Source organism: Lepidochelys kempii, chromosome 2, assembly GCF_965140285.1.
Source record: "Lepidochelys kempii isolate rLepKem1 chromosome 2, rLepKem1.hap1, whole genome shotgun sequence".
NCBI classification, from domain to species: Eukaryota; Metazoa; Chordata; order Testudines; family Cheloniidae; genus Lepidochelys; species Lepidochelys kempii.
The window spans coordinates 89,165,681-89,191,294 of NC_136381.1; the positions used below are offsets into that span (position 1 = coordinate 89,165,681).

General features: G+C 46.8%; 1 protein-coding gene across 6 annotated transcripts in view; it reads left to right on the top strand.

The window, feature by feature from the left end:
* Window positions 1–25,614, top strand: part of RALBP1 (ralA binding protein 1) — a 98,348-nt gene that overhangs the window by 47,915 nt on the left and 24,819 nt on the right. For 3 of the 6 annotated variants that reach the window (XM_073331597.2, XM_073331595.2, XM_073331592.2), the window contains exon 2: window positions 10,898–11,189. In XM_073331597.2, the coding sequence (XP_073187698.1) occupies window positions 10,946–11,189 (244 nt within the window). In that variant the 5' untranslated portion in view covers window positions 10,898–10,945. Of the gene's footprint in view, window positions 1–894; window positions 1,009–6,220; window positions 6,358–10,897; window positions 11,190–25,614 lie in introns of all 6 variants that reach the window. The other 3 variants (XM_073331596.2, XM_073331593.2, XM_073331594.2) reach the window with 2 other exon arrangements.

Sequence of the window (25,614 nt, forward strand, 5' to 3'; positions counted from 1 at the left end):
CTCTGGAGAAGCATGGGAGCCTTTCAGTTCTGTTAGCAGTGCTTTCTCGAGGGGGAAAGTAAAGAATAAACTATCCAGTTGAAACTACTTGAGAGAATTTTGAGGTTGGAAGACTTATGTCTGAATTGGAGTATTTAACAGAGCTAATATCCCTACTCTTGTGAAAATATTTAACAACACTTTGTACATCCCACCTAAAAGATGCTACCTTTAGGTAGAAGCACAGTGTCCCTGATGCATTCAGACTCCTGCTGCTAAGTAATGGATTAGAAGGAAATGTGCTGTCCATTGTTATAGTAACATTACTTAGCATTTAGGCTTTTCTTCGATGGCGTCTCCTCCTCGTGCTAATAGGGCTTAAACCTGTTTAGCTGACAATATCTATTAATCCTTGCCTAGAATATTTAAGGAGTGATATTAGCACTGTTAGCTAAAATGTTTTAAAAGTCTAGTGTAGACAAGGCATGCTGCCTTTAACACATACTAAACTCATCAAGATAGCATGTTAAAGGCATTGTGCCTTGTCTGCTAAAGACTTTTAAAATGTCTTACACATTAGCTAACATATGCTAACATCACACCTTCAATTCTAGTCTACCCAAGGTCTTAAATCATAGACCCAGATGGTAGAACTGGTAGTTTTTGTTCCTTTTCCTGCTATGGAAAATCAGTTCCAATTCTTTTGCTTTCTGATCTATCCTGTTCAATGAATAGTAGCATAGTGTCAATTGAAAGAGCAACAAGAACTGCTCAAAACTCAAATAAAATACTCAGCGCTGGAGCCATTGGCTTTATTCAGCTCATTTTATTTCCATTGTGGTACTTCAGACGTGTTTTTTTTAATTAAATTGTATGATACGTTTAGCTAAACCAATCTTTTCTTATTTTTACTAGAGTAACTGTACAGTCCTACATAAGCTCTGGTGTTTTCAGGCCATTAGAGCACAGAGGTGAAGGTTCCAGTGCGCACATGTGATTGTTAAATAGAGTGGAATAATTGAGACCTGGGTAAGTGGTATTTCTTCTTCTAAAAAAAGCCCAGTTCAGCAGCTGAAAGTGTAAGAAAATAAGAATAATCCAATCTGATTGCTGTTTGGACAGACTTGTAGTGATCTAGGATCCTTTCTGAAGACTTATTCAGAAATTTCAAATTGTTTAAAAAGTGTGTGAGCCTCTGGGTATGTGCAAAACCTGGTGTGGGGTTTTGACAGTTGGGTAAAGTAGCCCCAAAAAGCGGGGATGGGGATTTGGCATGATTAGATAAATTATTATATAATATCTAAGGCTCTTGATTAATCACAGTTAACTCACACGATTAACTCAAAAAAATTAGTCGCAATTAATCACAGTTTTAATTGCACTGTTAAATAATAGAATACCAATTTAAATTTATAAAATATTTTAGATGTTGTTCTGTATTTTCATTATATTGTATTCTGTGTTGTAACTGAACTCAGTGTATATTTTTTATTATATTTGCACTATAAAAATGATAAACAAAAGAAATATTCAATTTCAATTCACCACATACAAGTAGTGTAGTGCAATCTGTTGTGAAAGTGCAACTTACAAATGTAGATTTTCTTTTGTTATGTAAGTGCGTTCAAAAACAAAACAATGTAAAATGTCCCCTGGTATGGTGGTTGAAGCATGAAGGGACATAGGAATCTGTAGCACATCTGGCACGTAAATATCTAGTGACATCCGTGACAATAGTGCTATGAGAATGCCTGTGCTCGCTTTCAGGTGACATTGTAAACAAGAAGCTGGCAGCATTATCTCCTGCAAATGTAAACAAGTTTATTTGTCTGAGCGCTTGGCTGAATAAGAAGTAGGACTGAGTGGACTTGCAGGCTCTAAAATTTTACATTGTTTTATTTTTGAATGCAGTTTTTATGTACATAATTCAACATTTGTAAGTTCAATGGTCAGAAGAGTGCTACGGCTGCAAGGGAGCAGCTCTCCTCCTCCCTCTGCGCTGCCTGCCCAGTAGCCCTCCTCCCCACCCCAGAGCTGCCAGGGGAAGCTCTGGCTGGCAGGCAGTTCGCATCCCTTCCATGCCCACTAGGAGCCCCTGACCCCACTCACCATGGGGCCCCACGCTCTGTCCTGTGCTGCAGACTGTTTCTCAAAGGGGCTGCCTGCAGCCCAGCTGGTGCTTGTGTTCTGCCTCGGGCGCTGCTGCTTCAGGGTTGGGCGACAGGCTGCCACTTCTCCCTCCTCCCCCCCCCGTGGTAACTGGACTTTTAGTGTCTGGTTCATATATCTGACCGGACTTTCCAGTCGAAAGCCAGACACCTGGCAACCCTAATTATGATAGTATGTGATTACTATACATAAAAGACTGTGTTGTTCATGGGACTGCTGCCTCATTCAGTTCACAGGATGGGTCTGCTGTGGGGATGAATCAGGGTTGCGTAGTTAAGGAGACTGTTGTCTGTGGGACCACTGCTTCATTTCTTGCAGAATAAGGCAGCAGATTGCAGGAAGAGAAAGGATGGTTTCATAGTTCAGGCAGTTGAAGGGTGCTCTGGAAAACTGGATTCTAACCTGAGTTTGCCACATGTTCCTGTGTGATACTAGGCAAGTCACTAAGACCAGTAGTTCCCAACCTTTTCTCTGCCTTGGCACATCTTGAGCTCCAGTGACTCTTTCACCCGTTGGAAGGAAGGGGAGGGGCAGAGGAGCCAACCTGTTGCTCACATAGGAGGGAAGGGGGGAAGAGAAGAAGATTGAGTTCTTATTGGTTTCTCCATCTCTGAAGGAGGCAGGGCTGTGAGGCATATGGCCAATAAGAAGGGAGCTTCCCCCTCCTTCTCACATGTTTTTCAAAAAATTCTGCAGCACACCTGGCTGGGCACTCACGGCTGAAGTCAATGGAATGTGCTTTGAACAAACCTATAAAGTGCTGTATAATGCTAATATTCTTAAACATTCAGGCCCTAGGTGTCTCAAATTGGGCACCCAAAATTAGTGGATACTCTTAATCTTAATCTCTCTGTGCTTTAATCCATGCCTCCATCAGTAAAATGTGGATAATATCACACCTTTATCTCACAGGAATATTGTGCATATAAACTCATTAATATTTGTGAAGCACTCAGATGCTATAGTTCATGGGTGGCCAGCCATGGCTTGTGAGCTGCCTGTGGCTCTTTTACAGTTAAAGCGTAACTTTCAGAGCCTTTCCCCCCCCTCCCTCCTTCTGCTGACCAGACTATTTGTGGGAGCTTGGGGCTTCTGCCCAGCCTGGAGGGGGGTCTCTGGGCTTCAGCCACACAGGAGGTGCCTGCTGGGGCTCTGAGCTTCAGCGGGAGTGGAGTTGAAGCCCAGAGCCCCAGCAGGTGTGCCCTGCGGGTCTAGCCCTGAGATTCTCTGAACCCTAGCCCCCCTCATCCCGCCACAGGGCTCAAGCCCTGAGCCCTAGGAGGCATGCCCTGGCTCTCGAACTTCTGAAGATTGTCATATGTGGCTCGGAGGGCCAGTAAGTTTGGCCATTCCTGCTATAGTGATAAGCTCTATAGCAGGGATCGGTAAGCTCCCTGGTGGGCTGGGCCGGTTTGTTTACCTGCCACGTCCGCAGGTTCGGCTGCTCGCGGCTCCCAGTGGCCGCGATTCGCCGCTCCGGATCAATGGGGGCTGCGGGAAGTGGCATGGGCCGAGGGATGTGCTGGCTGCCGCTTCTCGCAGCTGATCCCTGCTCTATAGAAAACCCTTTGAGAATATTAATAATTCTGTCTTCAGAGCAGGATTTGAATAACCTGGAGTAAATAAGAAATGGGACTACACAGTAAACCACAATGAGAAATCAAAATATTGAATATCTTCTCCTAAATGAGGTAGGGGACCTGTGGAAAAAATAGTGTATGATCATGTAATTAAAAACGGTACCGTAATGCACACACATAAGAGGGCCCAATTAAGATTGCACAGGCTACTTTAATTCTGGCACTTCCTAATTGATGAGTTCTTGACTTTGCAAACTTAGTAACTTTTTTTATTACAGATTTTTGTGTGTAATACTAATAAAGCTGGGCTGGGGCTAGTATTATTTTGAAGATCATGTTAATAATGCATTTAATCTGATAGTTTAAAGTTGCGCAGATAACAATCATTTTGCTAAATAAGCTTTTAGTTTTAAATCAAAATAAGCTTTTAGTTTTAAATCAAAATAAGCTTTTAGTTTTAAAATTATAGGATTCTTATGTGGGAGAGCATGAATCCTGTTGTTTAATACAGATTTTATCTTCATCTGTGAAATTTCAGGGAGGGCCTTTTTAATACTTTAATTATCAGTAATTGTGGAGAGTATGTGATTCACATGGGAATTATTTGATGAGCTGATCAGTCATGCCATTATGCTGACTTATGAAATTTAAGCTTGCTTTACCTGTTTCTGTTATTGCAGGTCAGCATGCTGGGAGATCAGGGCAGAAAAATTATACACTTCTCCAAGATAGCTCTTGAGTGTGTGTAAAACACAGCACAAGAATCTAAAATCCAGATGAGTGAGCTTTGTATAAATGGCAGAGAAAAACTAGATACTTGTTTTCACAATTAATTAGTATCATCTTTGGTCAGATGCCACTCCTGAATTTAAAATTTGTTTTGTAGGACTTTCTTGTAGAGACTAAAGTAGGTAACTTTGGAAAGAAATACACTTCTCTTTTACATGTGTAGACAAAAGTTTATCCTTTGTAAAACTATTTTTGTATATCCCAGTGCTTTACAGTGCTTTACACTGTTTGGATTCCTGCTTGGGCTTCAGCAAACCAGGCTGACATCGTTGTCTTTTTCTCTGTTTTTATGGCATATCACGTTGACAGAAAAACAAGGATGCACTTTTTGCGCAACTGAATACTGATTTTTTTTATTAATAAAACTAGGCTTGGCAGAACTTGATTTTTTTAAAATTTTCATTTGATGGATAATGTGTTTTACTTTAAAGCCTTTATTTGTATCAATTTTAAATTTTCAGTTGCATTAAATTATGGGTTGAGGCATTTTTTTATTTTTATCAATTTTAAACTTTTGCAGTTATAGGAAATTATGGGGGGGGTGTAATAATTATTTAATGACAGTCTCTGATAAGTTCTCAAGTAGCATTTTTCTTACTTTGCCTATCTGTACATTTCAATTATTATTGATGGTAATCTTTTTTTCATCAGCTTGCGTGTGAATGGTGACATATTACCAATAAAAATTGAATCCTTCCAAACCTAAATATTACTTGGCTCTGATGCTGTTTTTCTCTTTAAGGAATACGTAATTAAACCAGCAAGAGGGCCCTCCAGTTTGCATACAGTATATAGCTTCGTCTCAAATACAGCTTGGGTTTCTTCCAAGAGAATGTTAAGAATTATTTTGATGTATTTTAGATGTAGTTGCCTGAACTATTGCATTTTATGCTGTAATACTTTAGTATGATTTAAAGCTAAATGATTTTAAACTGGTAAAATTATTGCTTGTTTTTTGCTTAAGTTGTTGTCAAATTTCACAGCCATCTGCTTTATTATTGAAAGATTAGATTTGACAAAGATTTCACAATCTTTCCTCATTAGAGGAAGCATAGCTTAGCGGTTGAAGTACTGGTCTCGGAGTCAGGTTTGGGTTCTATTTCCTGCTGTCATGACCTTAAATAAGTCACTTAACTGCTCTGTACCTCAGTTTTCTCCTCTATAAGGCTTTAATACACTTATGTTTGTAAAGTGCTTTGCGTTTTTTTTCTCTTCCTGCTTGTTTGTTTAAAAGCGAAGCTGATGTTTGTTACTAGAGTGCTTTTGTTCCAAGAACAGTGTTCCTTATTTCCTTGAGGGATGTGTTGTTTCCTTAATTTGTCCTGGTCTTTTTGACCTAAGGCCTAAGATAATGAGTACATTCTGTACCCTGGGTTTTGTTTTTGTGAAGCTGTCATTAAACAAGGTATCCCAGGGTGGTTGGTAGCCTGGGAAAATACTCCCACTTTGTTTCCTTCTCTTGACTTCTTAGCTTTTAGCACTCTATTTCTTTGTAACAACTAGAGTTTGGGAGAGTATGGAGAAAACAAATTAAGTTTTGAGGCCGTATGCAGTGCTTCTGGTGTAGACCTGCAGAGTACTTGCTACTGTAGTAGAAATTCTCGATTTACCTGTCCATCTACTTCACTCTACATAGCAGTTGTTCTGAAGAATAGCAGTGAAGTGTGCAATCACCACTTCTCATTTGCCCCTGTTGTGATCAGGACAAAGGCATGGGACTGGCTCAGCACAAAGAAATAATGAAGCATTCTGTGCCGAAAGTGTGTATGATGTGCAGAAGACAGGCCCAGCCCTGAATGTGGTATGGTTAAGAGCTTCAATCTCCATGACCCATGTTGTTGTAAGTGTGGCTGATACCACCGCCTATTATTAAGATTGCCTGACGCTTCCCATTATAAGACCCCTTTTTGTGTTCTTTATAACTTTAAACACTTGGGATGGCATATTTCTGCCTCAGATTCCAAATGTTTTGGAAAATGTAAGCCAAAACGGTTCAGCCATTTTCGAAAATGAGGTTAGGGGAAAATACATTTGTTTGGCCCATTCTGGTGACCTTTTCTTTTAAAAGCTGTAGTACACCTATGTTTTGGTGCAGGGACTTGAAATTTGGAAGGACTACATTAATACAAACTAGGTGTCTAATTCATGTTAGTGGGGAATACATGGGGCAGTTACACTGCTACACTTCAGTATGCATTGCAGCTCATACCTCCACAGACCACATTGCAGGGACATGTAGACAAGCCTGTACATTTGAGCAGCTAATTTCTCCAAAGATTCCATCCGCGCAGAACTGAACAGGATTTCCCCTGCGATTGCAGCTCTGGGCTGCTGCAAATCATGTCGGGTCCAGGCCCCTCAACTGAGTGCAGGGAGACTCTCTTATGCTGTCAGTCAGTGGTGGATTAGCCACTGGGCCAACGGGAGCCCCGTTGTCCAGGAGCCCCGGAAAAGTTGGCGCCCCTGACCTGCTCCGCCTACCCACCGCTACTGCTGGGGATTGGGATCTGGGTGCTGGGGCTTGTTCCGTTCCACCTACCTGCCTGGCACTCCTGCTGGGGAACAGGGTCAGTGCATGGGGGTTTCCCTCGCCCACCTAGCACTCCCTGCTGGCAAGCCGAGTATGGTCGCTAGGGCTTGCCCCGCTTCGCATACCTGCCTGGTGCTCCTGCCGGGGAGCAGGGCATGGGGGTTTACTTTGCCCTCCCAGCACTCCTGCTGGGGAGCGGAGGAAGCCCCAATGTCCTGACCCCGCTTCCCGGCAGGAGCACTGGGCAGAGCGGGGGAAGCCCCTGCACCCCAACCCTGCTCCCCGGTTGGAGAACCGGGTGGGAGGGGGAAGCCCCCCAACCCTGCTTCCCAGCAGGAGCATAGGAGAAGGGCGGCGGGGTGGGTCCCTACTTGCTTTGGCCCAGGACCCCACAAAACGGTAATCCACCTTTGCTGTCAGTGACTCTTACGCTGTCAACGATCCCCAAGGCAGTGTAGAGGAGGATGCTGCCTTATCTGAATGCAGAGGGAGCAAGGACTGCATCTTTGGGGGAAGGAGAGAGAGTAGATTGGGACAAGGAGCTTGGGGCTGTGGGAGGAGTCTGGCAGTGTGGGGACAGGTAAATTGAGACTGGGAATTGGCAAAGGGAGACTGAGACTGGGAGACTAAAAGATGATGAGCAAGGAAGGAGTCTGGAACTGGCTGGGCAAGGAAATGGTCATAAAAATCTTTGCCCACTAGAGTATGCTCTCCTCCAGAGCCAGGAATAGAACCCAAGATTCCTGAGTCTCACCACTCCTCTGCTGTCAGCAAATATCTGTAAAACCCACTGGCATAGTGTTCCATCCCCCTCATGCTAGTCCACATAAAGGACAACAGTTTACTATTGCCATCAGTTACGCTGTTAGCTCAAATGGCAGAGGTTCTTGTGGTGAATATAAAGGTTCCAACTCTGCTGATGACCCATGTGGATGTCAATATGATCCCAACATAATGGATTCTTTTTCAATTTGCTTTTTTAAAAACCTAGGAAATTCCCCACACAACTACATTAAAAGAACATTTTCAGGGTTTCCTCCCCTCTCTGAACTCTGGGATACAGACGTGGGGACCTGCATTATTTTTTACCAGCTTAGGTTAAAAACTTTCCCAAGGCACAAATTCTTTCTTGTCCTTGGACGGTATTGCTGCCACCACCAAGTGACTTAGATAAAAGTTTAGGAAAAGGACCACTTGGAGTTCCCAACCCAGGCTTCTAATCATAATTCCATGATCTCCTCACCCAAAATATCCCCCCAGCCGCCTTCACCTCCTTTCCTGGGGAGGCTTGAGAATAATATGCCAACCAAATAGGTAAACAAGGTGAGCACAGACCAGATCCGTGGGTTTTTAGGACACTAAAAACCAATCAGGTTCTTAAAAGAAGAACTTTATTATAAAGGAAAAAAGTAAAAGAAGCACCTCTGTACAATCAGGATGGAAGGTAATTTTACAGGGTAATAAGATTTAAAACAGAGGATTCCCCTCTAGGCAAAACTTCAAAGTTACAAAAAACAGGAATAAACCTCCCGCTTAGCATAGGGAAGTTCACAAGCAAAATCAGTCCTTCAGCACTGTATGAAGGGTTACTGTGCTGTGGGAGGTGCCATCTTTTGATGAGATATAAAACTCATGCCCTGATCACAAGAGTAGGGATGTGAATCCTGGTGTCTCGGCCAAATTCTAATTGAGTATTAAAAATTACATTTAGATTCTGCTCTATTAAACAGCTTCTGTATTCCACCCTATAGATGATGGCATTTCATTGGTGGGTGAAGTGATTTTCCTGTCACTTGAGGTATTATGAGGTTAATTTTCTAGCATTTTTAAAGTACTTTGAGATGCACAACTGAAAGATGCCATGGAAGTACAAGGCAGTGTCATTATTCATACCAAGTACATTTTTATGGATTGCAAGCTATGATGTTGGAAATGTTTTGGATGATCACAAGTCTTAAATCCCAGGAACTCCTAAATATTTCTATTACAGAGTATATATTATTACAGGAGAGCAGTCACTTGTTTACATCAAAAACAAATTAGCACAAGTTATTGAGGGGATTTGATTATTTCATATCCCTAATTCAAATAAGAAAAATACAAGACAAACAGGAAACAGTTATGAAAGATAGGTTTCAGAGTAGCCGCCGTGTTAGTCTGTATTCGCAAAAAGAAAAGGAGTACTTGTGGCACCTTAGACACTAACCAGTTTATTTGCGCATAGCTTTCGTGAGCTACAGCAAAGATAACACCATTGAAATAAGAAAAATTAGTTGTGTCCTTTGGCTAAGAATATAGTCTAACGTATATGATCATTTATTTAGGGTTATTTTCACCCCCAGATAATTTTGTACATTTTGTTCCCCTGAATGAAGGTTTATCTAGTTACTTTTAAATGGGATTGTTCTCTGCTTACATTGGAGTGGTGAGGATTTCTCACTATAGTGCAGGGGTCTCAAACGTGCGGCAGCCCACAGAGTTTTTTTCTTGCGGCCCGCCAAGCTCCCCCCGTCCCCTTTTTGACTATACTTCTGTATTGTTGTATGAAAAGGTTTCAGTGATGCGGCCCTCGGGCCAATGTATTAGTCCTCATGTGGCCCTTGTAGTGATTTGAGTTTGAGATCCCTGCTATAGTGTGTGTGTACATCACTGAGCAGGAGCTCCAGATCTGCTGACTGCATGGAGTTTGTTACATTGAAGCCAAAATACTAATTTTTGGAAGCACTGCTCTGGCAACTAGCATACTCTTCATGCGGAAGTCAGTTCATCATGACTCTGTTCACATTTCATTGTAAACCCATAATTCTATTCTCTGAGTCTTTGTCCAAGCACACCAGTAGGTGTAGGAATGGAGAGCCTCCTGCACTGGGGAAGCAGGGAAAGCAGTAAAATGGAAAGGTTACATTTCAGGATGACCATTTAGATTCAATAGGCCAAATTCAGCAAAAGCTGAAGCAAGGAGATATAGAGTATACTATGACTCACTCCTGTGGAGGGCAGAGTTTCTGCTGCCACTCTCTGAAATTGTGCTGGTTTGGGAAGAATTTTATTTCTGGCCAGGAGCTCTGCTATAGGGAACCTCTGAAGGGAGTATCTGCGTTAGTGGACTTCATGGCTACCTTGGCCATGCCTCCCTAACAGGCAGCTTGCCCAAATTTTGGGTTCTGCTAGCCCATTATGCCCCTATTTTGTAAGCGATGTTGTGGTTGTTTTGCACTAGATCAACCCCGTCCTCCTTGATTCTCTCCCCCTTCCCTCCCTTCCCACTTACACCACCGTAAGCTGGAGATGAATTTGACCTCACTCTTTTCATATTGGAACAGGAAAAGCAAATTCTTGTTTGCAGGTAGGCAAGATAATTAATTAGAGAAGAGAATGAGCTCTGGATGGGAGTGGTGGGACCTGTAGAAGGTACTCATGATCACTGCCAGCCCTCATACAAGAGTAATTTGTGTGAAAACTAGAAGTGTAAATTCCAGTAAACCTTTCAAACAAACAAGAACTAAAACCACCACCTAATTTAAGAAGTAGAAGCTTGTAGGATAATTTTTTTTAACAGGTATTCAAATCTGTTGATATTTGAAATGGCAAATCTTAAGTATTTTAGCCTTTTCCACTTAAACTGTCTAATAGATCCCTCAGTACATTTGTATAACAAGGCTGCAGTTCAGTAATTGTCAGATCCTGCAGACGCTTACTGCTGAATATAGTACCATGAGCGGTCCCATTGACTGTCTCATTGTAATAAACATTACTACTGCTACTGTTTGTAGGATGGGGATCTAAGGAGATTGTTTAAAAAACATTGATTGGAGCATTTTGGAGACCTTGTTTGTTTTTTCTGTTGTAGGTGTGATGGACAGGTGACAGATTTTTCATTTTGTGTCAGGGAATCAGAATGACTGAGTGCTTCCTGCCTCCTACCAGCAGCCCCAGTGAACATCGAAGAGTGGAACATAGTGGGGTTCTTGCCCGTACCCCCAGCTCTGAAGAAATCAGCCCTACAAAATTCCCTGGATTGTACCGGACTGGTGAGCCTTCACCACCTCATGACAACCTACATGAGCCTCCAGATATAGTGTCTGATGATGAAAAGGAGCATGGGAAGAAGAAAGGAAAATTTAAGAAAAAGGAGAAAAGAAGTGAGTAGACAGTCTAACTCCATATGTGTGATCTCTCTAACTCAGTGTTTCTCAACCTGGGAGTCTGGGACAGGTTTAGGGGGGTCACGAGCAGGGCCAGCGCGAGGGCGTGGGAAGCAGAACAATTGCCTCGGGCGGCCCTGCAAAGCTAATTGACATGTTTTGTGGGACTGAAGCCTGGAGCCCTGAGTTTGAGATAGGGGGCTGCAATTTGTGTGTGTGTGTGGCGGCGGGGAAGGAGTCCATAACTTTTTTTAAATCCAAAAGGGGTCGCCAACACAAACAGGTTGAGAAACACTGGTCTGACTCCTTCTTTCTTTTCATGCCTGAATTATGAGCTATGCTGGTCTCTCATTTAAAAAAAAAATTTTTTTTTTGTTTTTAAATATCTTACTTCTTTCTAGGAAAGCTAATGAGCAACTTTATCCAAAGTCTAAGACATTGCTCGGTCAATTGCCTGGCAATGGGTTCTTCTCATTCCTCTCTATTTTTTCAGACACATTCCTCAGAGTCTGAAGAGAAAATGGGGTATGTCTTCACTGCAGAGTTAGCCCATGTGTTGCCCCTGAAGGTTCCGTCCACAAAGAAAAACCTCTTACCTGGGTTTGAGGGCACTTTAAGCCCAAACTAGCAGCCACAGCCGAGCACATAGGCATGAGCTTGGGTTTGGCTTCAGTCCAGGAACCCACCTTGGCTGTACTTTCTTGTTTTATTCCTCCATTTCTCTGCACTGCATTTTTAATTCCATGTGTACCTGCTCCATTTCTGCTGCATTTGAACTGATATACTATCGGAGAAATCCTCCTCCTGTATTGCCAGTTTACCAGAAGCTGGCACCAGCCCTCTGGTAAAGGTTTTGTGTGATAAAATCTGTAATTTGGGGAAATATATGCAAAATGACATATGTTTAGTGGATGGGAAAGAAATGGAGAGGCAGACAAGTCAGTCCATTAGGTGTGAATTGCTTTGGTTTGCAGACTGAATTTCTTAATGAGACAGGATGAGTGAGGTAATATCTTTTATTGGACCAACTTCTGTTGGTGAGAGACACAAGCTTTCCAGCCACACACAGCTCTTCTTCAGGGCGGGTATTCAGAGAGTCACAACTAAATGCAAGTGGAACAGATTGTTTAGCATAAGTAGTTAGCACGTATTCAGGCCCCTCTGCCTTGAATGTTCCCTTAGCCTGGGCTAACTGCAGTGAAGACATACCTTGAGAAAGGAGTTCCCAGGCATGTGTCCAAGTTCTGACATAATAGCTGCATGCCTGTGAAACAAAGCACTTTGGTGTCAAATCTGTTTAATTGTCCAAAAATGGATATGTCTAGATTTAAATTATTTCTCTAATTTTTAAAGTCAGAAGGGTGAAAAATTAACTTAATCATGTAATTTTTTGTTGTGGAATCGCTCAAGGTTTGTGTGTGCTTACTGTATGCTTTTTGAGGTGTAGTGAAATGTGCACTGTGGTTACTTAGTTAAGCCTAGTCACATAGCCACAAATTATGGGCCTGATCATGAAATGCCATATTAACTATTATGTATATTATGGTGATGCCCAAAATGAGCAAGCAAATTGTAAGATAAGCATGTTAAAAAACAGACCGAGAAAGGGAGGGGGAAAGTGGTGCTGTGGCATTTCCTGCCACAAAATCATTTTTAAAAACTGCAGCTTTCACAGCAAAAATTGTTTCTAATCCTTAGAGTTGTGAAGAAAACTGTGGAAACACAAAATGATTGTAAACTTGGTACAGTGATAAGAAAAGGAGTACTTGTGGCACCTTAGAGACTAACCAATTTATTTGAGCATGAGCTTTTGTGAGCTACAGCTCACTTCATCGGATGCATACCGTGGAAACTGCAGCAGACTTTATATACACACAGAGATCATGAAACAATACCTCCTCCCACCCCACTGTCCTGCTGGTAATAGCTTATCTAAAGTGATCATCAAGTTGGGCCATTTCCAGCACAAATCCAGGTTTTCTCACCCTCCACCCCCCCACACACAAACTCCCTCTCCTGCTGGTAATAGCCCATCCAAAGTGACAACTCTCTACACAATGTGCATGATAATCAAGGTGGGCCATTTCCTGCACAAATCCAGGTTCTCTCACCCACCCCCCCACCCCCATACACACACAAACTCACTCTCCTGCTGGTAATAGCTCATCCAAAGTGACCACTCTCCCTACAATGTGCATGGTAATCAAGGTGGGCCATGTCCAGCAGAAATCCAGGCTTTCTCACCCCCCCCCTTTTTTTTTCCTGGGGACACACAAACTCACTCTCCTGCTGGCAATAGCTCATCCAAACTGACCACTCTCCAAGTTTAAATCCAAGTTTAACCAGAACGTCTGGGGGGGGAGGGGGGAGGAAAAAACAAGGGGAAATAGGCTACCTTGCATAATGACTTAGCCACTCCCAGTCTCTATTTAAGCCTAAATTAATAGTATCCAATTTGCAAATGAATTCCAATTCAGCAGTTTCTCGCTGGAGTCTGGATTTGAAGTTTTTTTTGTTTTAAGATAGCGACCTTCATGTCTGTGATTGCGTGACCAGAGAGATTGAAGTGTTCTCCGACTGGTTTATGAATGTTATAATTCTTGACATCTGATTTGTGTCCATTTATTCTTTTACGTAGAGACTGTCCAGTTTGACCAATGTAAATGGCAGAGGGGCATTGCTGGCACATGATGGCATATATCACATTGGTGGATGTGCAGGTGAACGAGCCTCTGATAGTGTGGCTGATGTTATTAGGCCCTGTGATGGTGTCCCCTGAATAGATATGTGGGCACAGTTGGCAACGGGCTTTGTTGCAAGGATAAGTTCCTGGGTTAGTGGTTCTGTTGTGTGGTATGTGGTTGTTGGTGAGTATTTGCTTCAGGTTGCGGGGCTGTCTGTAGGCAAGGACTGGCCTGTCTCCCAAGATTTATGAGTGTGTTGGGTCATCCTTTAGGATAGGTTGTAGATCCTTAATAATGCATTGGAGGGGTTTTAGTTGGGGGCTGAAGGTGACGGCTAGTGACAGAACCACTAACCCAGGAACTTATCAGGTGGTAGCACGTGCTCTTCCAGAATGTCAAGTTCAGCAAAACTCAAACTTCTGAAAACTAGAAAATGCAGAGTTACGGTAAATTCCCATGCAACCTTAACTTTGCCTTTTGGAGCTGACAGTAGCCACTGGGAATTATGTGTCATGCTGTCTTGCCTGGCTCATGACCTGAGTACCAGCCTCAGGGCAGACTGTCAAAAAGCAGAGCACGGACACCCCAAACTGGTTGTATGTTCTATAATTAGATTTCACCAACCTGGTAACAAGTGTGAACTTTGAAAGCACTGTAACAGTCTTATCATGGAGTTACAGACAGTCCCCTTGGGCATTCCAGTCTGTGTTGCCATCACTGCAAGGTGGACTATGTGATAGATCAGGGGTGGGCAAACTACAGCCCGTGGGCTGGGTCCAGCCCATCAGAGTTTTTAATCCAGCCCTCGAGCTCCACTGAAGCTTGCAGCGCTTCACCCGCTCGGCGTTTGCAAGCCCCTGTGCCCTGCTGCCGCTCCCCAGCTGGAGCACCAGGTGGCGGAGTGGGGAAAGTAATGGGGTGGGCCTGGATAATAAGTGGGTGGGCCACGGCCCACCTTTGGCTACGCCCCTGGAGCAGTGTCTTTTCGGATTTAAAAAACACGTCGCTGTTGCAGCTCTTTTGAAAATGAGGCCCTAACATGCAGTTTGTGTTCAGACAGGAGCAAAATGTTGTGGTAAAATCAACAAACAGCTCAGTAATGTACTTTTCTAGCAGCACATTGTTTAACAGAATTATTATAATAGTGTTGATTTTGAAACAAACTTGTGTTGTCCCTGTTTGAACATGAATTGTTATTTTTGTGAGTATTCATGGCCCACCATACCATTTCCATACCCAGATGTGGCCCTCAGGCCAAAAAGTTTGCCCACCCCTGTGATAGATGATCACTTTACACCAAAAATAACAACAGTATTCAGGTTACTCCCAGTCACTATCCTCAGGTCAGTTGTACTCAGATCTCAAACCAAAGACAATGCCTGTAGCCAATCCTGTTATAAACTAACTAAAGCTTTGTTAACTAAGAAAATAAATGAGTTACTTACAAGGTTAAAACAGGAAACATACACGCCAATGAGTTACAGTCTTAGATTTGAAAAGGTAACATAAGCTTCTATAATAAGCAGCTCTGTATGTCCTTAGGGCTGACTCATGCCAAGCGGCATGGGAATCTCTTGTTTAGGAATCTTTGCCCTTCAGAGTCCAGACAACATAAAAATCCAGTTTCTCCTTGTCAGGGATTTTTATCCCTTTCACCCCAGAATCCAAACTGATGAGGTGCGTTCATGCACGTCTCCCCTTCCTGGAGGGAGTGAGGAATGCAGTCAACAAGGTCTTTGTCCTTTGATGCTACCTGATGCCTCCTTTGCCTTCAGTGGGCCATCTTGTGTGCAGGACAAGCACTTTTCCTTAATTAATGCTGCTTTTCCTGTTTGGTGAGTTACACAATTAGAGGTTTTACAATGCAAACACTTAGTATAACTTTATACCATGGGATACAGATATTATAAGTAAAATTAATACATGCAGCATCCTGCAAGCATTCCATAAAGTCTAAACACTAAACATGTTCTTATAACACTAATATATCTTTTAATTGTACTAACCCACAGGTGTGCCAGACTGTTTTCAACTATGCATTTGTCAGTGTTCAGTGAGGCCCTGGGCCTTTGGTATGAATTGGCATCTGGTCTTCCAGCATCAGAGTCTGCATGCAGTCTAGCTGCATTCACTATGTGACCTATAGCTGTATGATGGAGGGAAAAGTGGAGCTGCTTGGAAGAGCTGTGATTTGATATGAGGAGATCTGGGTCTGAGTCCCCGATGTGTATTATCAAAGGAAGGAGGTGCATGTGTATCTTGAGGTTCCAGCCTGCATTTTTTCAATACAGAACTATATAAGTTGTTTCAGTAGCAGGGCACTGGGGTCTTCTTGCCATGGGTGTTGTCAGTAGTGAGGTGGGATATGAGAACAATCTGTGGATTTAATGATGGGTGGGGAAGGTATAGGTTTAGGTAGTATCCTGTGCACAAATGTGAAGGGGTTGTAAGAGGGTATGAAGTGGTTGTTAAATTTTCAAGGGTGGTATTCTGTCGGGGGAGTAGGCTCAATGTTTAAGTGTAGGAGAGGTGCAGGTAGCACCGGTCCATTACAGTGAAGAGGCAGAGTGGGAGTGTGTGTGTTATGGGTAGTGTGTGTGAGGCATTGATCGAAAAGGACAGAGTTCAGGCTGTGTGGGTGTTTACCAGGTGCAAACACTTTAGAATTCTCCCAATAATTTTCTGTAGACTGGACTCTGAGTGTGGGGGTTTTGCATATGCATCTTGAGAAGTGCTAGATCCTTATAAAGTATCTCCCTTCTCGAGGCCAAAACCAAAAGGTTGTAGGGTTCAGCTAACAGGAAGATTCTCTGGAGGCTCTTCCCTTCCCCAAACAGTCTCCTTTCTCACAAGCAGGGCGTTCCCTTTCTTCCTCTTACCCCCACTTGTCACCTTGGGTGGAAGCCCAGGGGTCTGAAACTCCTTCTTTTCAGTGTCTTCAGGGAGTAGCAACAGGCCCATTCTTCTTCTAGTGCTTGTTCACGTCCATTCCGCATTAGGTGTGCGCGCACCGCGTGCACGAGCGTCAGAAACTTTTTCCCTTAGCGGCTCCCGGCGGGGCCCCCTGAGTGGTGCCACTGCCCTGTGCATATATACCCCGCCGGCCCGACCCCCTCCAGTCCTTTCTTACCGTCCATGACAATGCTGGAACAACCTCTCTCTCTCATAGAAGAGCAATCCCTTCGCCTTTAGAGTAGCTGGTATCAGTTGGTTAACATACCTATTGCGGACACTTAAGTCATTAGGAGCTTGGAGGCTTCCAGCACCCGCTGCGGGGCATGCCGCAAGGCCACGGCTTCAAGGCTTGCGCCACGTGCCGCAAACCTATGCCAGTTAGTGACCCCCACGATTCGTGTCTATGTTGCCTGGGGGACGGACATCAAACTGAACGGTGAAGGATTTGCAAGGCGTTTAAGCCAAGAACAAGGAAAGAAATCGACTTTTGTCTAAAGCAGCTGTTGATGGAGCTGCATTGCAACCTCCAGGCCCAGAGCACTCTACGCCGGCTCAGGCTTCCTTGGTGCATAGTGCCCCGGAGCTACTGAGAGACCCGGCACTGGCTAAGCACCGTAAACTGTTGGCCCCAGAGCGCCAGGCTAGGCCCTGGCACCGCTCATCCTCCCTGGTGCAGCCCCCGGCACAGCCGAAAGGAAGGCGTGGTCATTCCCGCACAGGAGGCCAGCGCCTCCCAAGGTCCCGAGTGCCAATAAGAGCAGGAAGGCCACAGTACTGGCGCTGATGCCAACAGTTCCAGCAGCATGAGCCCCACCGAGCCCAGACTTAAGTGAGCTCAGTGTGAATGATAGGCTCGAGGGCATAACGGATCAGCCCTCTACACCTGGCACCTTTGAGGCTGCAAAGGACCTCATCGAGCTGTTGGCGGCAAGCCCCCTCCTGTTTGGGGAGAACCCTTCAGCACCCATGCCTCGGGTGCCGTCGAGGGGTAAGCCGGCAGTGGTGTGCCGCTTGAGGACACCGTCCCAGCACCACTCCTGGAGTTGGTCCCGGTCAAGCTCCAACTCCATGGACTCACAGTTGCCAGTGGCCCAGAAGGAGATTGCTGCACTGGCAGTGGGTTGGCGCGAGGAAGCACCGGAAAGGGCACGCCACTCCCCGGCACCACCCAGTGACTGGCACCAGGAGGAGTCGAGACCGCCCTCTCCAGAGGACTCCCGCAGATGGTCCCAGTGCAGGGAACGCCGGTACCAGTCCCGGATCCGGGGATACCAGAACCGCTCCCGCTCAGCCAGGAGCTGCTTGTTCTCCTGCCGGCGCAGATCATTGGCACCGCCATGGCCTTTGTGATCAGCATCGCCGCAGTCCAGTGCCGACTCCGGCTGCTATACCTACCTGCACTGAGCCCCGGACAACAGGGACCTTCAGGTGGGCTGGCAACCCCAATGAGGGCCGCCAGGCCCTTGGCCCTTCTGGACCCCTTAGGCCTATCAGGAGCGACAAGGGGCCCTGTCCAGGGCAAGTTACTTGGTGCAGCAGTCCCGGTCCCCACACCTATGCCAGACGGTGCCAGAGGCTACAGTATCCAGGCCTCCAGCATCCCCCCAGGATAAACGGGAGAGACCAGCACCGAGTCCAGTGCTGTCCCATGGACTCCCGCCCAAGCCTGAGCCGGAGGCCCCTCCCACAGGAGAAGGGGAGCAGGAGGACCAACCGGGCGGGGGTCGAGCTGCAGCTAACTCCTCGTCTTCCCCGAAAGAGGCAGTGGCGGGTACAGAGGTGTCCGGCCCTCCATTGATAGACCATAGAGCCCACCAGGAATTGCTGCGCAGGGTCGCCCAGAACTTGGGGTTGCAGGCCGAGGAGACAGTTGAGTAGGAGGACCCCATGGTGGACATTTTGAACCCCGAAGGTCCATTCAGAATAGCGCTCCCACTCATTAAGACCATTCAGTCCAACTATAAGACTATGTGGTACACCCCGGCCTCCAGCACTTCAATGGCCAAGGGAGTGGAGCATAAATACTTTGCCCCTTCTAAGGGCTATGAGTTCCTATTCTGCCAACTGAGTCCATGCTCCCTAGTGGTCTCACCGGTAAACGAAAGGGAGCGCCATGGACAGCAGGCCCCGGCCCCTAAGGCTAAGGAGGCGAAATGCCTGGACCTTTTTGGCAGAAAGGTGTACTTATCTGGGGGCCTTCAGTTGAGGATTGCGAACCAGCAGGCCATCCCCAACAGGCACAATTTCAACTCCTGGGCAGTGGTGGGGAAGTTTAAGGACAACCTCCCACAAGGTTCCCGACAGGAGTTCACAGCCCTGCAGTAGCCAAGACCTCTCTCCAGGCCTCCCTGGATTCGGCGGATGCAGCGGCTAGAACGATTGCGTCCAGGGTGGTCATGAGGTGCTCGGCGTGGCTCCAGGAGTCAGGTCTGCCACCTGAGGTCCAGAATACACTCCAGGACCTCCCCTTGGAAGGGTCCGGGCTCTTCTTGGACCAGACAGACACGAGGCTGCACAGCCTCAAGGACTCGCGAGCTACGCTTAAGTCGCTGGGTATGCACACCCCGGCGACCCAGAGGAAGCCCTTTAAGCCTCAGCCTCCCCTTCAACGCCAGTACCAGCCTCGCCATAGGCATGAGCCTTACCATAGGCGATGCAGGGGTAACAGGCGACGGCACAACAATAGTAACAATAATGCACCGGGCCAGAACAAAGGCCAGCACAAACCCTGGCCGGGCACTATGCCACACCTTTTGAAGGTGTGCTCGAGGTCAGCGTACCAGACCAGCCACCAGATCCGTCCCCTTGTTTCCTGAACCACCTGTCCTGTTTCTCTCATGCGTGGTCCACCTTTACATCAGACCGTTGAGTCTTACGCACGGTGCAGAATGGGTACTTGCTGCAGTTCACCTCCCTCCCCCCCTCACCTCCCTTCCCCGTCCCTCTTCAGGGACCCCTCTCACAAGCATTTCCTAGAGAAGGAAGTCCGCTCGCTGCTCGAGGCGGTGGCAGTAGAGATGGTGCTGCACAGTCTAAAGGGGAAGGGGTTCTACTCCCGGTACTTCCTCATCCCCAAGACCAAAGGGGGCTTTCACCCCATCCTAGACCTGCGCGGGCTCAACAAGTTCCTGGTCAAGACCCAGTTCCACATGGTCTCTCTGGGCACCATCATCCCTTCCCTGGATCCGGAGGACTGGTACTCTGCCCTCGACATGAAGGACACGTACTTTCATATCACCATCCACCCAGCACATCGGCGGTTCCTATGCTTCACCATGGGCCAAGAACATTACCAGTTTGTGGTTCTCCCGTTCGGTTTAGCCACGACCCCAAGGGTGTTCACAAAGTGCATGGCGGTGGTGGCAGCCTTTTATGGAGGCAGAGAATCCAGGTGTATCTGTACCTCAACGACTGGCTCCTGGGGGGCCGATCCGAGGCGGAAGTGCCAGGCCATGTGGAGGTGGCCCCGAGATTGTTCTGCAAGCTAGGGCTCCTGGTCAACGTCCCGAAGTCCATGCTCGTACCCACGCGAAGAGTGGAATTCATAGGGGCAGTCCTGGACATGGTGCAGGCCAGGGCAAGCCTTCCAGTATCCCGATTCCGGGCTATCCAGCAAGCGGTGGCCTCCCTGCTTCAGTTTCCAACGACAACAGCCAAGTGCTGCCTGCAGCTGCTGGGCCACATGGCAGCATGCATGCATGTGGTCAGGCATGCCAGACTGAGACTCAGGATGCTGCAGGCATGGCTTGCTCAGGTGTACCGCCCAGGCAGCGACCCCCTGGACTTGGTAGTGATAGCCCCAAGGGACGTGCTGGACTCCCTGCTGTGGTGGCAGTCCCAGCCTATGGTTTGCGAAGGCATCCCCTTTGCCACCCCACAACCGGACCTGACGCTGGTGATGGATGCGTCAGACCACAGATGGGCAGCTCACCTGGGGGCCATCATGACGCAGGGTTTGTGGTCCAGAGCAGAGCGATCACTCCATATCAATGTGAAGGAGCCCAGGGTGGTTCGTGTCGCCTGTCAGACCTTTCACGCCACTCTGAGTGGTCACAGTGTGACCGTTCTGACAGACAACACTACTGCCATGTTTTATATAAACAAGCAGGGCGGGGCTCGTTCCTCGCCACTCTGTCACAAGGCTCTCCTCCTCTGGGACCTTTGCATAGCCCATGTGATTCACCTCGAGGCCTACCTCCAGGGGTGTGGAACGAGCTGGTGGACTCCCTCAACAGGTCGTACCGCATGCATGAGTGGACACTCAGGATGGACGTTGTGCTTTCGCTCTTCCGCAGGTGGGGGTTTCCCTGGGTAGACCTGTTTGCCACCAGTGCCAACGCCCAGTGCCCGCAGTTCTGCTCATTCCAGGGCCGCAGCCCGGGTTCACTCGCGGACACGTTTTGCGATCCCGTGGAGAGGGGGCTTGATGTATGCCTTCCCCCCCGCTCCCCTTGGTGCGCAAGGTCCTGCTCAAGGTGCGTGGGGACAGGGCAGCAGTGATCCTCATTGCCCCAGCCTGGGCTCGCCAGCACTGGTACATGTAGCTCCTAGAGCTGTCGATGGAGGTCCCAGTAGTCCTGTCCCTACACCGAGACCTCATTACACAGGACGGCGGGCGGTTTCTCCACCCTGACCTACAGTCACTGCACCTGACGGCGTGGAGGCTCTGTGGCTAAATGCCCTGGAGAGCCAGTGCTCCCTTCCCAGGCAGCAGATTCTGCTTGGCAGTAGAAAGCCCTCTACCAGGGCGACCTATATGGCCAAGTGGAAAAGGTTCTCATGTTGGCGTGAACCCCGACAGGTGCAGCCGTGCCAGACCCCGGTGCAGGCCATCCTGGAGTATCTCCTGCACCTCAAGCAGCAAGGGCTAGCCCCATCCTCACTCAGAGTGCACCTGGCGGCCATCTCCGCCTTCCATCCGGGGTTCTCGGGGGGGCACGGTGTTTTCCCACCCAATGGTGGGGCAGTTCCTTGAAGGGTTGGAGAGGTGTTCCCGTACTCCCACCCCCCAGTCCCACCATGGAACCTTAACCTGGTCCTCTCTAAACTCATGGGACCCCCATTCGAGCCCCTTGCTTCCTGTTCTCTCCTCCACCTTTCCTGGAAGGTGGCATTTCTGATTGCCATTACCTCGGCCGGAAGGGTATCCGAACTGAGGGCCCTCACGTCTGAGCTACCATATACGGTATTTCACAAGGGCAAGGTGCAGCTCCGGCCACACCCCAAGTTCCTCCCTAAGGTGGTCTCCCAATTCCATCTGGACCAGGACATTTGTCTGCCAGTGTTCTTCCCGAAACCCCATACGGACCCAAGTCATTGCAGCTTGCACACCCTGGATGTGCGTCGAGTGCTGGTGTTCTATTTGGAGTGCCCCAAGCCCTTTCGCAAATCGGCACAGCTGTTTGTGGCTGTAGCTGAGAAGGCGAAGGCCTCCCGGTGTCGGCGCAGCGGATTTCGTCTTGGATAACAAGCTGCATCCAGGCGTGCTATGAGTTCGCAGGTGTTCCGGCCCACTCAACCAGGGTGCAGGCGACTTCCACGGCTTTCCTGTCACAGGTCCCGATCCAGGAGATCTGCAGAGCAGCCACCTGGTCCTCAGTGCACACCTTCACAACTCACTACGCAATCAACCAGCAGGCCAGAGAGGACGCGGCCGTTGGCAGAGCGGTCCTCCTAGCGGTTTTTCCGTGACTCCTACCCTCCTCCAGAGGTAAACTTGTGATTCACCTAATGTGGAATGGACGTGAACAAGCACTTGAAGAAAAAATGGTTACTGACTTTTCTCGTAACTGTTGTTCTTCGAGATGTGGTGTTCACGTCCATTCCACGACCCACCCTCCTACCCCTCTGTCAGAGTCACCGGCAAGAAAGAACTTGAGGGGGTCGGGCTGGCAGGGGTATATATGCACGGCACAGTGGTGCCACTTGGAGGGGCCCCACTGGCCTGACGGGAGCTGCTAAGGGAAAAATTTTCCGACTCTTGTGCACGCGGTGCGCGCATAATGTGGATGGACATGAACAACACAGCTTGAAGAACAACAGTTACAAGCAAGTAAGTAACTGTTTTTTTTCAGTTGGCAAGGATGAAACTTTCCCCATTCCACCCTGAGTTTAGTTCTTGAAGCAATGAAAGAGTAGTTCTCTCTGCAAGCTTATTCAATCATTGATCTCTCTGTGAAGTGTCAGCAGAGATGGACATTATAATGATAGGTTTTTTTGAGGTGGACACTTGTCCATTAAGAATTGGAATGAGACAGACTCATCTTGCTCAGCTAACATTTGATTTCTGCCAACCCAATGTTGTCTTGAACTGATGTCTTAGAAGAAGAGCTCTGTATACTGTTTTCCGATTTGTGAGATATAAAGTCCCTAGGATTTTCTTACCTTGTGTCAAGCTGTCTAGAGTGGCTCACGACTGACAGTACCAACCACAGGGCAGACTGTTAAGAAGCAGGGCACAAACCTCAAATTGGTTGTGAGTTCTATAATTAGATTTCACCAACCAGTATCAACTGTGAACTCCTCAAGCACTATAACAGCCGTAACAAGGAGTCACACCAGTCCCCTTGCGTACTTTGGTCTATCTTGCCTCCCAAGCAAATTTACCTTTGTGATAGGTGGTACCTTACACCAAAAATATTCAGATTATTCCCAGTACCAAAGGTTCAGTCACTCCAGGTCAGTTGTACCTCAGATGTCATACTAAAGACAACGCTTGTAGCCAATCCTATAATAAAATAACTAAAGATTTATTAACTAGGGAAAAGAAACAGTTATTTACGCAGTTAAAGCAGGTAAGCAAACATACACAAATGAGATACTTTTTGAAATTTAAGACTAATAGAAGCTGCTGCAATATGCAAGGTTTGCATGTCCTTTAGAGCTAACCCAAGCTAAGCAGCTTGGGGATCCCTTGCTTATGCTTAGAAATATTGCCCAAATACCAAGCAGCATAGTGATAGAGTTCCTTCTAGTCCGGGACTTTCATACCCTTCCCCTAGAGTTCAAATTGATGTACAAGTTTTTGTGCCTGTATCTTCTTCATGGGTGTGTGTGTTGGGGGGGGATCAGCGAAGTCTTTGTCCTTTCATGGTTGGCTCATTTGGTTTCAGTGGGCCTTCTTGTGTGGAGGACCAGCACTTTGCATTAATTAATGCCTCTTTCCTATTTGGTGAGCTACACAGTTACAGTGCAAACACTTAATATAGCTGTATACCATGGGTAAGGCTACGTTTTAGTCACGGGTATTTTTAGTAAAAGTCATGGACGAGTCATGGGTCATAAACAAAAATTCATGGGCCCGTGACCTGTCCATGACTTTTCCTGGGCGACAGCACGGCGGGTGATGGGGGAGGTGGCCCGGGACTGCCACAGGTACTGAGGGGTGGGGAAGGTTGGCAGGGCTGGCAGGAGCTTCCTACCTGGCTCCGTGTCCCTGCAGCTCCTAGTGGCGAGGGCCAGGGCAGGGGCTCCGCTGCTCCTGCCACAAGCTCCAGCTGCCACAGCTCCCATTGGCCAGGAACCACAGCCAATGGGAGCTGTGGAGGTGGACCCCCCTCTGCTGCCTTGGAGCTATGGGGGGGCCATGCCATTGGGAGCCGGGGAGTCCCCCACGCCAAGGGGGGTAAGTGCCCCTGCACTCCCCTGCCCCTAGCCCTGTGCCCCCTCCCAACACCCAAACTGCTATTGCTGGTCCAGGGGCTGCCTGGCTCAGGCAGCCCCTGAGTCAGCACCAGCCACTGCAAAAGTCACGGAGGTCACAGAATCCATGATCTCTGTCACAGACTTGCAGCCTTAACCATGGGATACAGATGTTATATTTGAGATTGGTAAATGCAGCACACAAGAAGCATTTTATCAAGTCTAAACACTAAAAACATTCTTATAAACGTAACATCTATTTTAACAATGCTAACACACAGGTGAGCCAAACAGGTTTCCAGCTCTCCATTTGACATTATTCAGTAAAGCATAGGGGCCTTGGCATGAGCTGGCACCTGGTCTGCCAGCATCACCCCTTTATGTTCATTATCTCTTCTAAGGCACGTCTACATTATGGTACCACAGTCATGGTGCCTCAGCTGTGCCGCTGTAGCAACATAGGGTAGATGCTTCTCACATAGATGGAAGGTGTTTTTCCAGCAGTGGAGTTAATCCGTCTCTCTGTCAACCTAGTTGCGTCTACACCAGTGTTTCAGTCGACCTAACTATCGAGCCAAGGGCTCACATTTTTCACAGCTGTGAGCAATGTAGCTAGGTTGATCTAATTTTTAAATGTAGACCAGGCCTGAGCTTGTGGATTTGTACTTTTGCTTTGTGACATTCTCTCTTTGCTGGGAGAAACTGTGCTATGAATGTAGGTTCTGCTTTGCTCTTCTAAAACTAATAAAATCCTTTACAATGAAAATAAAGCAAAACACTTACTTCAACTTCTGGTGCTTCCCACACCCAAGGGAAAGCAATAGCCTGAATGTGAACTTACAATCTGGAGGGCTTTATGTATTAAATAACATAATTATGGAGTGACCTACTTGTTCGTTACTAAATTTTGGCACAAGTCTAGTAATAGACAAATTGGGGAGGGAGAGGGGGAATGAAAAAAGCCATTACAGAAGCTAAATATGCATGCATCTCTGTTCCATCCTTATATATATATATATAATATGCATTTTTATGTAGATATAGAAGTACAGATATTTATGTGTATTCATGTCAGGGTCACACATAGGATCAGTGTACTCATAACTTCCTTCTGTTCTAAACTTGTTTTTCATCCTACCTCT